At 40.0% G+C, this 13,895-nt stretch overlaps 2 protein-coding genes across 2 annotated transcripts; both read right to left on the reverse strand.

Annotated features, from left to right (window-relative positions):
- Positions 1-10,974: 10,974 nt before the first annotated feature.
- LOC138868485 (uncharacterized) lies at positions 10,975-11,391 on the reverse strand. Its single transcript, XM_070146038.1, has one exon. The coding sequence runs from the start codon at positions 11,389-11,391 to the stop codon at positions 10,975-10,977; it is 417 nt and encodes a 138-aa protein (XP_070002139.1).
- A 150-nt stretch (positions 11,392-11,541) lies between these two features.
- On the reverse strand, positions 11,542-11,886 carry LOC138868486 (uncharacterized). Its single transcript, XM_070146039.1, has one exon. The coding sequence runs from the start codon at positions 11,884-11,886 to the stop codon at positions 11,542-11,544; it is 345 nt and encodes a 114-aa protein (XP_070002140.1).
- Positions 11,887-13,895: the final 2,009 nt, after the last annotated feature.

Genomic DNA, 13,895 nt, shown 5'->3' on the forward strand with positions numbered 1-13,895 from the left:
CAAACCTTGCAGATTGTTTTACAAACACTTCTTCTTTTAGGTAGCCATTCAGGAAGGCACTTTTGACATCCATCTGATAAAGAGTGAATTCCATGTGTGCTGAAAGTCTATGAGGAGTCTGGTTGCCTCTAGTCTTGCAATTGGATCAAAAGTCTCATCATAATCTATGCCTTCCTCTTAACTGTAACCTTGGACCACCAGTCTTGCCTTGTTTCTTGTAATTGTTCCATCTTCATCAAGTTTGTTTCTGAAGACCCATTTTGTACCAATAACTGATCTGTCCTTGGGTCTTGGAACTAGATGCCACACTTGACTTCTCTCAAACTGATTGAGTTTATCTTGCATTGCATTCACCCAATCTGCATCCTGCAAAGCCTCAACAATATTTTTAGGTTCAATAAGAGATAAAAAGTCATCAAAAGCATACAGATTCTTTAATTGTAATCTAGTTTTGACTCCAGATGTTGGATCAGTGATAATGTTCTCAATAGGATGAGAAATTTGATATTTGTGAGGTTTTACAACCAACTGGTTTCTGCTAGATGTTTCTCCCATGTTTTGTTGCTGAGGAACAGGGTCATGAACAGGTTCTTTTAGGGGATTTATTTCAATTCCTCTTTGATCAGTTCCCCCTGTCAGGTTGCCCTGGATGGAAGAACCTGTTCCATCACCTGTTCCTTCTTTTGGTGCTACTTTGACTTGTGCTGAGGCTTCAGTCAAATCCTTTACCAATCCAATGGCTTCATCTTCATGTTCCTATCTCTCAGAAAGAATGTTAGTTTCATCAAATACTATATGTACACTTTCTTCTACAAATAAAGTTCTTTTATTGAATACTTTATATGCTTTGCTATGTGAGGAATATCCCAAGAATATACTCTCAGCACTTCTAGGATCAAACTTACCTAGGGAGTCTTTTTCATTATTGTGCACAAAGCACTTGCATCCGAATGCCCTAAGATGGGATATATTTGGTTTTCTCCCTTTAGGTAACTCATAGGGAGTCTTCTCTACAAGAGGTCTAGTCATTCATCTATTGATAATGTAACATGCAGTGTTTGCAGCCTCTGCCCAGAAGCTATAGGGCAGTTTACTAGAAAGAAGCATAGTCCTAGCCATGTCTTCAAGAGTCCTGTTCTTTCTTTCAACTACTCCATTTTGTTGAGGGGTCCTAGGGGCAGAGAAGTTATGAACTATACCATTTTCATCACAAAATTCAGCAAACTTAGCATTTTCAAATTCAGTTCCATGATCAGACCTAATTGATGCAAGTTGATTTCCTAATTGTTTATGAGTTTTTCTAACAAAGGTAGTGAACATGTCAAATGCTTCATCTGTAGATGTTAGAAATAGTACCCAGGTAAATCTAGAATAATCATCAACAAGTACCATTACATTTTTCTTTCCTCCTCTGCTCATGGTTCTCATTGGACCACAGAGATCCATATGGACTAGTTCCAACGACTTGGTTGTGCTTACCATTTTCTTGCTTTTGAAAGATGATCTTACCTGCTTCCCCCTTGCACAGGCCTCACAAACTTTGTCTTCTTTGAACTTGATGTTGGGTAACCTTATCACCAAGTCCTTAGAAACCAATTTGTTTAGCTGATTCAGACTGGCATGACCAAGTCTTTTGTGCCACAGGAGGGGATCATTATCCAGCACACTTAGGCAGGTTAGTTCATTTTCTGAGAGAGTAGACAAATCTACATTGTAAATATTGTTAACTCTTTTTCCCCGCAAAACAATCTTGTCAGTGGTAAGGTTAATCACAAAGCATTTAGTAGAGATGAATGCTACAAGGTTACCTCTGTCACATAGTTGTGACACACTGATCAGGCTATATTTCAAGCCATCTATCAAGTAGACATTCTCAATGGAATGAGAGTCTATCTTACCTACCTTTCCAACACCAATGATCTCACCTTTCTTCCCATTTTCAAAGGAGATATTGCCTCCCCATAAGGCCTCAAGTGAAAGGAACTGGTTCTTGCTTCCAGTCATATATTTTGAGCAGCCACTATCCATGTAGCATATTTGGCTGCTTCCCTTCACTTGGACCTACAAAAAGAAATCAGGAGTTAGTCCTAGGAACCCAAACTAGTTTGGGTCCCTTTCTATGGGCAAAGGGATAAATCAGATTCCTTCTAGCCCATCCAGGTAGCCTATTTTTTTCTTGAACAAAAGTTTTGTTCTTTTGACTGGCCTTTTCTTTTGCATTACATTCATTTTTGTAATGGCCAATCTTGCCACAGTGTGTGCAAATTTGTTCTCAGGAAAAGTGAGGTACTTGCTTTTAGGATCCCACTTAGGTGCTTGAGTCCCATAACCAAGTCCTCTTTTGTTGCTACTATGATGTTCTTGTAGCCAGGAGAGTGCATCAGAAGCCTTTTTCCATTTGCAAGTTCTGTCTAGTTCATGTTTTACCTTCCCTAGATCTTCTTTTAATACTCTTATCTGCTCATCTTTCCTGTACATCTTATCCTTCATTTTTCCTAAGTTTTCTTCTAGGGTGAGATGTGTGTGATCATCTTTCTTCTTTCCTGTTCCTAGTTTCAGTTTTAAGTTCTCAGACCTAAGTTCTAGGACACTAGTGTTAAGTTCAAGAACCTGGTTCTTCAACTCAGTATTTTTACTTTCACTCTTATTAGCCCTAGACTCTAGATTTTTGCACTTGGCTTTTAGGATCATACATTCCCTAGATAGCTCTTCCTTCTCATTGTTAATTATCTCAGACTCATCAATAAAGTCTAGCAGTAGCTCAAACAACCTTTTTTTAGACAGGAATTTAATCTTGTCTTCGAGATGAAGAATACTTACCTCTTGTTCATTATCTGATTCTCCGATGGCCATAAGTGCTTGTTCATCTCCAGCTTCATCTTCTGAGTCCTCATCTGATGTTTCTCCCCAGGCAGCAACCATAGCCTTTGTTGATCCTTTGTTCCTTTTTGGTTGAACCTGTTCCTTCTTCCTGTTCCTTCGTTCAGCCCTTTCCTTCTTCCACTCAATTTCCTATTGAGGGAAATTCTTGATCATGTGATCAGTCTTACCACACTTGTAGCAACCCTCATTGGTCTGTTTCTTAGGAGCCCTTGGTTTGTTGAAGGTTGTACCTCTTGAAGAACCCTTTCCTCTTATTAGGTACTTTTTGAAATCTCTTGTGATCATAGCCATTTCATCATCCTCCAGATCTGAACCTTCAGCAATTCTGAGAGCCAGACTTATTTCCTTCTTTGGTGCATCCATTTACATGGTTTGCCTTCTCAATTCATAGGCAGTAAGGTTTCCAATTAGTTCATCCAACTTGAGGGTAGCAATGTTCTTTGATTCCTAAATAGCAGTGATTTTGCTTTCCCAAGAGACTAGTAGAACCCTTGTCAAGATCTTCTCAACTTTGCTTCTTTAAGAATAATCCTCCCAAGAGACTTAAGTTCATTTGTCAGTGTGGTGAATCTTGTATACATCTCTTGGATGGTTTCTCCTTCCTTCATGGTGAAATTCTCATACTAAGAATATAGCAGTGTTCCTCTGGACCTCTCACTTGAAGTGTTCCTTCATGAGCCACTTGTAAAGTGTCCCAGATTTCCTTAGCAGTGGTACAACTTTGAAATCTACTGTACTCATCTGGACCTAGTCCACACACAAGCCATTTCTTGGCCTTGAAATTCTTCTCCCACTTCTTCAGGTCTTCAGCAGTGCAGTCAACTCTTGTATTTGGCACATCCACTCCTTCAACATTCTTCTTAGTATTTGCTAGAGGACCATCAATGACTATGTCCCAGAGTTCATAGTCTTCTCCTATGATGTGATCCCTCATCCTGTTTTTCCATCAAGAATAGTACTGACCATTGAAAAATGGAGGCCTAGCAGTGGATTGCCCTTCCCAATTCCCAGGTGGTGCACTCATGTTGATCTTTTCCTAAGGTGTTAGCCTCTTCAAGGATAATCCGCTCTGATACCAATTGATGTTCTAAACGTCAATACCACACAAGAAGGGAGGTGATTTGTGTGGTACCCAATTTTCGCTCTATAAGAACCTAGTTCTTCTAGGTGTTCTAACTGTCGCGCCCCCTTTTTCCTCGAAGAATCGAGCTTATGATATTTGGAGGGACAACTCATTCCTTTTGGGAATTGGGTTTGATTTGAAGAGTTGCCACCTAATGATTAGGGTGCATTAGGACACCAAGAGGGTTTGATTTAAGTAACCAGAGATTGGGTAAGGGCTTGAAATTATTCCAAGAGGAAGGTGTTAGGCACCCCTCAGAATCCACTAGTATGGTTCCTGGCCAGACAATTATTGTGAGTTTAGGGTACAATTAACATAGAGACAAATAAAGCTCAAATAGAAGGGGATTTCACATATAAAGCTTTGAGAATAGACAAAGTTTAAAAGAGCAATTTGAGGAAGCAGATTCTAGAATGAAAATGTTAAAGAAATAAGAATAAAGGAAAGAGGGTCCTAGGTTTACTAAAAATATGGATCACCCCACACAACGTCCGGTAATCACTCCTCAATGAGGGGCTACACGTGACGTTATCGCGTGGTCATCATATCCATATCTGCCCTTCCCGCCCTATTAAGGTATTTAAAGCGCAGGTTGGTCTCGTTTACTTATTGCATGCTATTACCCATCCCAGTCTTATCAGTCTCGGAGGCATTTTAGGACTACTAATCCTAAAGGGAGGGGTATTACTCTTATTTGTAGTTTCAAAGGTAAAACTCTAAGGCAACATACAAAAACACATATTGCAAATTGGGGGAAAGCATATAACAAACAAAGACACAAATATACCTCCTTAAACAAAGAAGCACGTAATTAGCATGACTTACACATACTGTTTTAGGTCTGATTTTTTTAAAAAAGTATTAAAGACGAGGGAGATGAAATTGTTGAGACAGTTTCAGCTTATATAACTCAGATAAGAAGTCCGAATCAGGCCTGCCTAATGGTTGTAATTATTAACAGAAACATATTCAACTTATAATTATCAGCTTAAGGCTTGCCTAAGTATTGGACAACGATTCTATAGGCATGGTGTCTACTGGATTCAGAAAACAATGAAACAACAAAGCTTGAAGTAAACTGTTTTGAATGCATTCTCGTGAAAATTGCTAAATGATAGAACCAGATTGTTAAAAGAGAGGCAGGATTTGACGAATTGATTAGAAATCCTACGGCTGATAGTAGCCATTATTACTGGGTGAATCCGATTTTTTATTAGAAACCCCTATAGGCATGCTTTCTATACATTGCTGATTTTTTCAAACCTTATATACATGGTATCTAGATGCGGAATTTGTTTTTAAACCTATGAGCATGACATCTAGATGTAATGGAATATACAGAATTGGACAATCCTATAGGCATAATTTCTATATGAAGTTAAATATGCAGAACCCTATAGACGTGATTTCTAATTGAAGTTTGAACATGCAGAATTCAGAACATCCTATAGGTATAACTTCTATATGCGTTTGAGTATGTAGAATTCAAAATACCTATAAACATGGTATCTATGTGAGATTGGGATATGCAAAATTCAAAATGACCTATAGGCATGAATTCTATATGCATTTGAGTATGCAGAATTCAAAATACCTATAGACATAGTATCTACCCTTTGCATACATAGTTACCCACCCTTTTCACTAACCATCTCCAAGAGTTTATTACAAATTATTACAGCCTGGAATAAATAAAATTACATCAGAAAGTATAAAGAAAAATATAACCAGAGGAAACCTGATTCTTGACTTCCTCTCTGAGTTATGAGATAGACCAACTCAAAGAGACCATGATCCAAAGCCTTTCTCCCATTTGAGTGTGTCGAAGTTCCCTAAGAGCCTCAATGGGACTCCGGGCAATGCTCATACCCAAATTGCGTTATCAGAATGGGGGTCAGTGTAGCGTGGAAGGGCCAACCCTCAAGTGTCCAAGTTCAGAGGGAGCTTAATGGGTCCAAAGGCAAGGCTCACAAGAGGGGGGTAAAACTTAAAGGCTAAGAGAGAGTGCAAGTGCAGAAACATAACTTAAAGATAGGGGTGTAAAGGAAAAGGGAAAGGCGTGCTACAAAAATAATAGTTTCACACAAAAGGGATTCAGGGGTTGGGAACTGATTGCAGAGGGCCCTTGTGCCCAGGAATTAATTGATTCTGGGCATACGCAGTAATAGGGAATGCTGTTATGCCGACAAAATATACAACATACAATGGTAGCGTGAGGTTACGATCCCGGGGGATCAAGTTTGAGTCATAGACAACAATATTTTAATGTTGTCATGCCTCAAACAACCATCATTGTCAAACACACTTAGAATACACAATAGAGGCAGAACAGGCAGAAGGAGGATGCTAAATAAGTATTGAACTAAACACAAGCAGTAGGCAGACAGGAGGAAAAAATGTTAAACAAACACATTGTTGTGGTGCTGAATCTTAATTAGAACATACCAGTTCAAAGAAAGCAAATAAAGAGAGAAGCAGGCAGCAGGATTTGCAAACAGGCCACAGGTAACAAGAGAGAATACTTTTAAGTGTGAGTATGAGTTCAAAAAATTACGTGTGTTGGATGTTGTGTTAATGAAAGAGTCAGGTATTTATAGTGTGAAAAACAGGCAGAAATAAGGTAAGAAAAATAATTATGGAACTGGGTATCAATTAAAACAATCAGTATAAGACTTCCTTTAATTAAGGAATTCAGACTTAAACGGTAATGAGCAAAAGTTATTTAAGGAAACAAATCAAATAAGCATCTTGTGCAAAGTAGGCAATTATGGGTAAATACATAGGAGTTTAATTAAGGACAGAGTTTTGAAATACACGATTAAAAAAAATAAGGAAAGAATCAATTAGTACACAGTAAATCAAGGAATCAGAGATTTGTAACTACTGGTTCATGAATAAACCAAGTCAGAAAGGCTAAGGAAAGCTTTTGACTCAAACCAAGTAACAAGGCAATCAGCAAACACGGAAAGAAATCAATCAGACTTACACAAAAGGAAGACTGAAATCATTCAAAAAATTGAAAGCCATTTAGAAGGGAGGTTCAACACATATAAAGAGTACACATGTATTAGGCATGCGAGACTGAATTTAGGACGAAGAAAAAGTATCATGCAATTGCACAATTAGTAAGTAGTAGACTATAGGAACATGGTAATCACATGGTAACTCAGCAATGGAGAAGAGAGAGTATCAAATAACATACAAAGGGTCCAGTAGAAGGACCTTAGAAAAGTTTAGCGGGGAATCAGAATCATATAAAGAAACCAAGGTTTAAACAAAGATTTCAAGACTCAGTTGAGCAACAGATGAAACAATCTTCAGAAACTCGAAATAGGTCTAAAGAAAGTTAGGGTTTTTGAAATCAAACAAGTTCAGAGATGAAGAACAAGCAAATCACATAACCAATGGTCTCAAAACTCGGATGAACCCCCAAATTCTAGGGGTTTTACCATTAATCGAGTGTAGAGACGAAAACAAGTAAATCAGGCAGAAATACTAATGAAATAGCTAAAATCTCAGAAAGGAACTGAGACCTTTAACATGCATCTTCCAGTAAAAGAAACTCATGAGAAACATAGTAAAAGAACAACATGCGAAACACAGTAGAAGAACTCATAAGAACATGGTAGAAGAGACATATAGGAAACACAGTAGAAGGACTTGTAACAACACAGTAGGAGAGAAACACAGTAGAAGAAACTAATAGTAAAAGAAACACACAAGAACTTAACGAAAATCAGAGAAGCATCTCGACAAAACCCTAAATCAGAAAGATAAAGGTTTGAGAGCATAGTTTTTGAAAGAAATCTCGAGAAACCGTTTAAAAGCTTAAGGAAAACACGGATCTAGAATGGATCTAAAGAAATCAGAAGAACCTCAAAAGCTAGGGTTTCAGAGGAACCCAAATGGTGAGAAAGTCTTGGAAAGTCATTGATTTGAGCAGGAGAAGTCGAGATCAAGTTCGAACAGCCATGGCTTGCCGGAGCAAGGCCGGAGACGACCATAGAAATCAAATTAAATGAAGCCTGGACCGAGCTTCTTTGTGGTCAAGCCTTTAATCTTCAATAACCCGGTATGTAGGAGTTATAGGAGGTCGGTATAAGACTTCAGTTGCCTTGGAAGCCATAGATTCTAGTGGTTTTAGGGTGGAAATAGAGGGAGGCGGCTAGGGTTTCTAAGAGAGAATTTGGGAGAGGGGGAATCCAGGGGCGGCTACCGGTGAGAAATGAATAAGGTTTGGGGGGTATTGGGGAATTAAAAAGGAAAGGAAGATTGTGAGCCGTTGATCTGTTAGATCAACGGCTGGGATTAAAAGGGGAGCCGGGTGGGTTATTTTAAAGAGTAGTGGGTTGGGTAATTTTAGGATTTGGGACGGGTAATGAAATCTGAAATTGGGTTTAATTGGGGTGCCAAATCCGTCCAGAAGTTAAATGAAATGGGCTAACATTTAAATAGCCATTTTTTTCCTTGTTTAATTTATAAAAATAGTAAAATAATTTTTGGGAGTAAATTAAAGGTACTAAAATAATTAATAATATATAATTATGAAAATAAAAATACTGGAGTCAATTTTATAATTACAAACACAATTAAATCTTAAAATAGTCTAATACTGCAATTATATGCAATTTAGCTTAAAAAAATACTAAATGAATTTGTAAAAATATGCAAAAAATATTTTAGCTATACTTTAGTATAAATATGAGAATCTAATAAGTGTATTACCAATATGACAATTTTGGGGAATAATTATTAGGCTTTTCTTAATAAAATAGGGCAATAAATTGACTTAAAAAATAAACAGAAAAATATTAAGACCTTGGGACATACTTATATATGCATATACATGCTATTTTGAAAGTATTTTTCATATTAAAAATATACAGGAAAAAATTGGGTATCAACAGCTGCCCCTCTTTACCCGGGAAGGGTGAAAGAGTTGTCGGGTAAAGATATGATGGCCAATTTTAACCGAACAAAATGGTTCGAGGAGACTTAGGCTGTGTTATGGCTTCTGAGCTGCCCATATATCCTTAGTTTTACGGAAGAAATCGGGCCATATGAAGTTCAGGATCCGTCGGCAGAGTATGTCGATGAAGACTTTTCAAGAACGGACGTAATATTAATGACGAGGTGAATGGTTGAAGTCTGATAGGGCTGCGGGAACCGGAGTGGGATCGCTCCTGCCGAGATGGCCGTTGCTCGCCGGTTTACCTACAAATAAGCAACACAAGCATATATTGTGCGTAAATTTAAACATGATGCAAATTCCCGTTGGACCGTGAAAGTTGTATTTGGACGGTTAGGATAACATCCTTAGACTATAACGTCCTAGGCCATGAAGCATATAATAAGGATTCGCAGGCCATGAAATGATGCTCTCGGGCTAAGAGAATGATGCCTCCGAACTATGATGCCCTTGAATAATGTTATGCAAAAGATAAAAGGGGTCCTCAGGCCATGAAATGGTGTTTGCGGGCTATGAGAATGGCGCCTCCGAACAATGACTTCTTTGGACAATTTGGCGATCTTTCAGCCCATGAGATGTAGTAGGTGGCGATCTTTCAGCCCAGGAAATGCAAAAGGTGGCGATCTTTAAGCCATGCAAATGATAAAGTGGCGATCTTTCAGCCATGCAAATGTAGTATGTGGCGATCTTTCAGCCCATGAAATGCAAAAAATGGCGATCTTTCAGCCATGCAAATGTAAAGGTGGCGATTTTTCAGCCATGCAAATGTAAATAAGGTGGCGATCTTTTAGCCGATGCGAATGTATAGGTGGCAATCTTTCAGCCATACAAATAATAAAGTGGCAATCATTCAGCCATGCAGATGGAGGTAGAGCTTAACCTTGGAAGGCATAATGGTAGCCTTATGCAGTGTCGAAATGCAGATGGAGACAGATCTTAACCTCGGAAGGCAGAATGGTAGCCTTATGCTATGCAAGAATGCAGATGGAGGTAGAGCTTAACCTCGGAAGGCAGAATGGTAGCCTTATGCAATGCAATAATGCAGATGAAGGTAGAGCTTAACTTCGGAAGGCAGAATGGTAGCCTTATGCAATGCAAAAATACAGATGGAGGTAGAGCTTAACCTTGGAAGGCAGAATGGTAGCCTTATGCAATGCAAGAATGCAGATGGAGGTAGATCTTAACCTCGAATGGCAGAATGGTAGCCTTATGCAATGCAAGAATGCAGATGGAGGTAGAGCTTAACCTCGGAAGGCAGAATGGTAGCATTATGCAAGAAGTAAAAGGGCAAATGATAATAGAATTTTCTTAGCTGATAGCGGATTGTGATATTGCGACTGCTGGGGATACTGTGTACGGATAGCAGCTGTGAGTAGGTGTAATGGTTCTGAGAGTTGTATTTCCGAGCAATGTGAGTCTCGTGAGTGTATAGTACATTTGATGATTTTTCAACTCAAGTGCATGCATCTAAAGAAAAATCATGAGTTTTGTAAAAGGGGGGGGGGTGGGTGGGTGGGTTAGTTCGTATCCCCGATGGCTCTGCTTGACCTGCTCGGCTTTGATCTAGTGACACTGTACGTATCGTTGGGGGTAGCATTGCTAAACAGAGCAATTTCAGAAATAAGAATGCATGATTTAGTGAAGAAAATGTAACAATAAATACATAATTAAGAATAGTTTTCTTTATATGAACCGACGACCGCAACATGGTCCAAGACATTGCAACCTTCCTTGTTACGGAATTTTGAGGTTCCTCCTCAAAATTCTGCCCCAGTTTACTGGGTTTCTACTTCTAACTGCTGCTAGCGATAATTGGCTGAAATCGACTTTGAAATTTTCAGGGTCCTTCTCAAAATTCTGCCCCAGTTTCCAATCTCAGGGGGAAATGAAAATTTTATTGAATTGTGATCGAACCCATAGGGCTGCCTATGTATCCCCTCTTAAACGGGAATTAGGTCAGGCGTAGTTCAATTTATATCATATGAGGGAAGTATAAAGGCTACACATAGTAACGCTTGATTGCATCTGAATTGATCGGCTTTGGCCAGACTTCTCCGTCCATTTCTGCAAGTATGAGGGCTCCTCCTGTTAGAACCCGGTGAACCATGTACGAACCTTGCCAGTTAGGGGAAAATTTCCCTTTGGCTTCATCTTGATGTGGAAAGATTTTCTTTAACACCAGCTGCCCCGGTGTGAACTGTCTCGGCTTGAGTCTTTTGTTGAAGGCTCTGGACATTCTGTTCTGATAAAGGTGGCCATGGCAAATTTCATTCATCCTCTTTCCGTCTATGAGGGCTAGCTGCTCATAACGATTTTTCACCCAGTCTGCGTCGTCGAGCTCAGCTTCCTGTATGATCCTTAGGGAGGGAATTTCTACCTCGGCGGGAATGACTGCTTCTGTACCATAAACTAGCATATAGGGGGTTGCCCCGGTTTATGTGCGGACTGTGGTGCGATATCCCAGTAAAGCAAACGATAACTTCTCGTTCCACTGTTTATGCTTATCTATCATTTTCCTCAATATCTTCTTGATATTCTTATTGGCGGCTTCTAATGCTCCGTTCATCTAAGGTCTGTAGGCTGTGGAATTCTTGTTTCTGATCTTTAAGGTTTCACACATGGCTTTCATCAAGTCACTGTTGAGGTTGGAGTCGTTGTGGGTAGTGATTGACTCTGCAATCCTGAATCGACAAACAATACGGTCGCGGACAAAGTCTGCCACGACTTTCTTAGTCAATGCTTTGTAAGATGCTGCTTCGACCCATTTGGTGAAATAGTCGATTGCTACTAGAATAAACCTGTGCCCGTTGGAGGCGGCGGGCTCGATTTGTCTAATAACATCCATTCCCCAAGCGGCGAACGACCATGGTGAGCTCGTTGCATTAAGTTCGCTTGGAGGTATCTTTATCATGTCTACATGTATCTAACAACGGTGGCATTTTCGGACATACTGGATGCAGTCCGTCTCCATAGTCATCCAAAAAATAACCAGCACAAAGTATTTTCTGTAATAAGACAAAATCATTCATATGTGGACCACAGGTCCCAGCATGAATTTCCTCGAGTAGCCTGGATGCTTCTTTTGCGTCGACACACCTTAGCAATCCCAAATCAGGAGTCCTCCTATACAAGATTCCTCCATTGTGAAAGAAATTGTTGGATAACCTCCGAAGTGTGCACTTCTGAGTAGGATTCGCGAGCTCCGGGTATTCTCCTTTCGTCAAATATTCCTTGATATCATGAAACCAAGGTTTTCTGTCTACTTCTTCCTCAACATGAGCATAATAAGCTAGCTGATCATGGATCTTTACCGGAATAGGGTCAATGAAGTTCTTGTCTGGATGTTGTATCATGGACGATAGGGTAGCCAATGCATCGACGAACTAATTCTGGACCTTGGGAACATGTTGGAATTCTGTCTTTATGAACCTCTTCCTCAATTCCTATACATAATGCAGATACATGAGTATTTTGGAGTTTTTAGTTGCCCATTCTTCCCGGACCTGACGTATAAGTAGGTTTGAATCTCCGATCACTAGCAACTCTTGAATATTCATGTCAATGGCCATTTTGAGCCCTAGGATGCATGCTTCATACTCGACCATGTTGTTGGTGCAGGGAAACCTGAGCTTGGCGGACACCGGATAATGCTCACCGGTTTCTGATACTAGGACTGCTCCTATGCCAACTCCTTTGAAATTTGCTGCTCTATCGAAAATCATTCTCCAACCGTCATAAGATTCCGCAATGTATTCTCCTATGAACGATACATCTTCATTAGGAAAATACATTTTTAGGGGTTTGTATTCTCCGTCCACGGGGTTTTCAGCAAGGTGATCTGCTAGTGCTTGTGCCTTGATTGCCTTCTGAGTGACGTAAACAATGTCAAATTCGCTCAATAGGATTTGCCACTTGGCTAGCTTGCCAGTGGGCATGGGCTTCTGGAAGATGTACTTAAAGGATCCATCCTTGATATGAGATATGTAGTATAGGCACAGAAGTAATGCCTCAGCTTCTGAGCTAGCCAAGTCAAAGCACATCAAGTGCGCTCTAACAGAGAATACCGTGCCTTATACGAGGTGAACTTCTTACTGAGGTAATAGATGGCCTGCTCCTTCCTCCCTATTTCGTCATGCTTCCCCAAAACGCAACCGAAAGCTCCATCCAATACTACAAGGTAGAGTAATAAGGGTATACCTAGCTCAGGTGGGACTAAGACTGGTGGTGTTGACAGGTATTCCTTGATTCTGTCGAAAGCTCTTTGGCAATCATCAATCCATTTGGTAGCGGCGTCCTTCTTCAGTATCTTAAAGATCGGCTCACAGATAACTGTAGATTGTGCTATGAACTGGTTGATATAGTTAAGTCTCCCCAAGAAACTCATCACGTCCTTCTTGTTCTTTGGCGGTGGCAATTCTTGAATAGCTTTGACCTTTGATGGATCCAGTTCTATTCCTCGGCGACTCACAATAAACCTAAGTAGTTTCCCAGCAGGAACCCCGAATGCACACTTTGCGAGATTCAGTTTCAGGTTGTACCTCCGTAATCTGTTGAAGAATTTCCTCAAATCTTCCATGTGATCAGTGGCTTTCATGGACTTGATAATAACATCATCTACGTACACCTCTATCTCCTTGTGTATCATATCGTGGAAGATGGTAGTCATGGCCCTTATGTAGGTGGCCCCTGCATTCTTCAGGCCGAACGACATCATCTTGTAACAGTACATTCCCCACGACGTAATGAAAGCCGTTTTCTTAGCATCTTCTTCATCCATCCAGATCTGATGATACCCAGCGAAACAATCCACAAATGACTCCAATTCATGCTTGGCGCAATTGTCGATCAGGATATGTATGTTTGGCAAGGGGAAGTCATCTTTCAGACTGGCCCGGTTGAGATCCCGATAGTTGACACAGA

The sequence above is a fragment of the Nicotiana sylvestris genome, chromosome 5 (genome assembly GCF_000393655.2).
Source record: "Nicotiana sylvestris chromosome 5, ASM39365v2, whole genome shotgun sequence".
NCBI classification, from domain to species: Eukaryota; Viridiplantae; Streptophyta; class Magnoliopsida; order Solanales; family Solanaceae; genus Nicotiana; species Nicotiana sylvestris.

Excerpts from the sequence above, each read along its gene's own strand:
- LOC138868485 (XM_070146038.1), bottom strand. The coding sequence starts at position 11,391 with ATGCTAGTTTATGGTACAGAAGCAGTCATTCCCGCCGAGGTAGAAATT.
- LOC138868486 (XM_070146039.1), bottom strand. The coding sequence starts at position 11,886 with ATGATAAAGATACCTCCAAGCGAACTTAATGCAACGAGCTCACCATGG.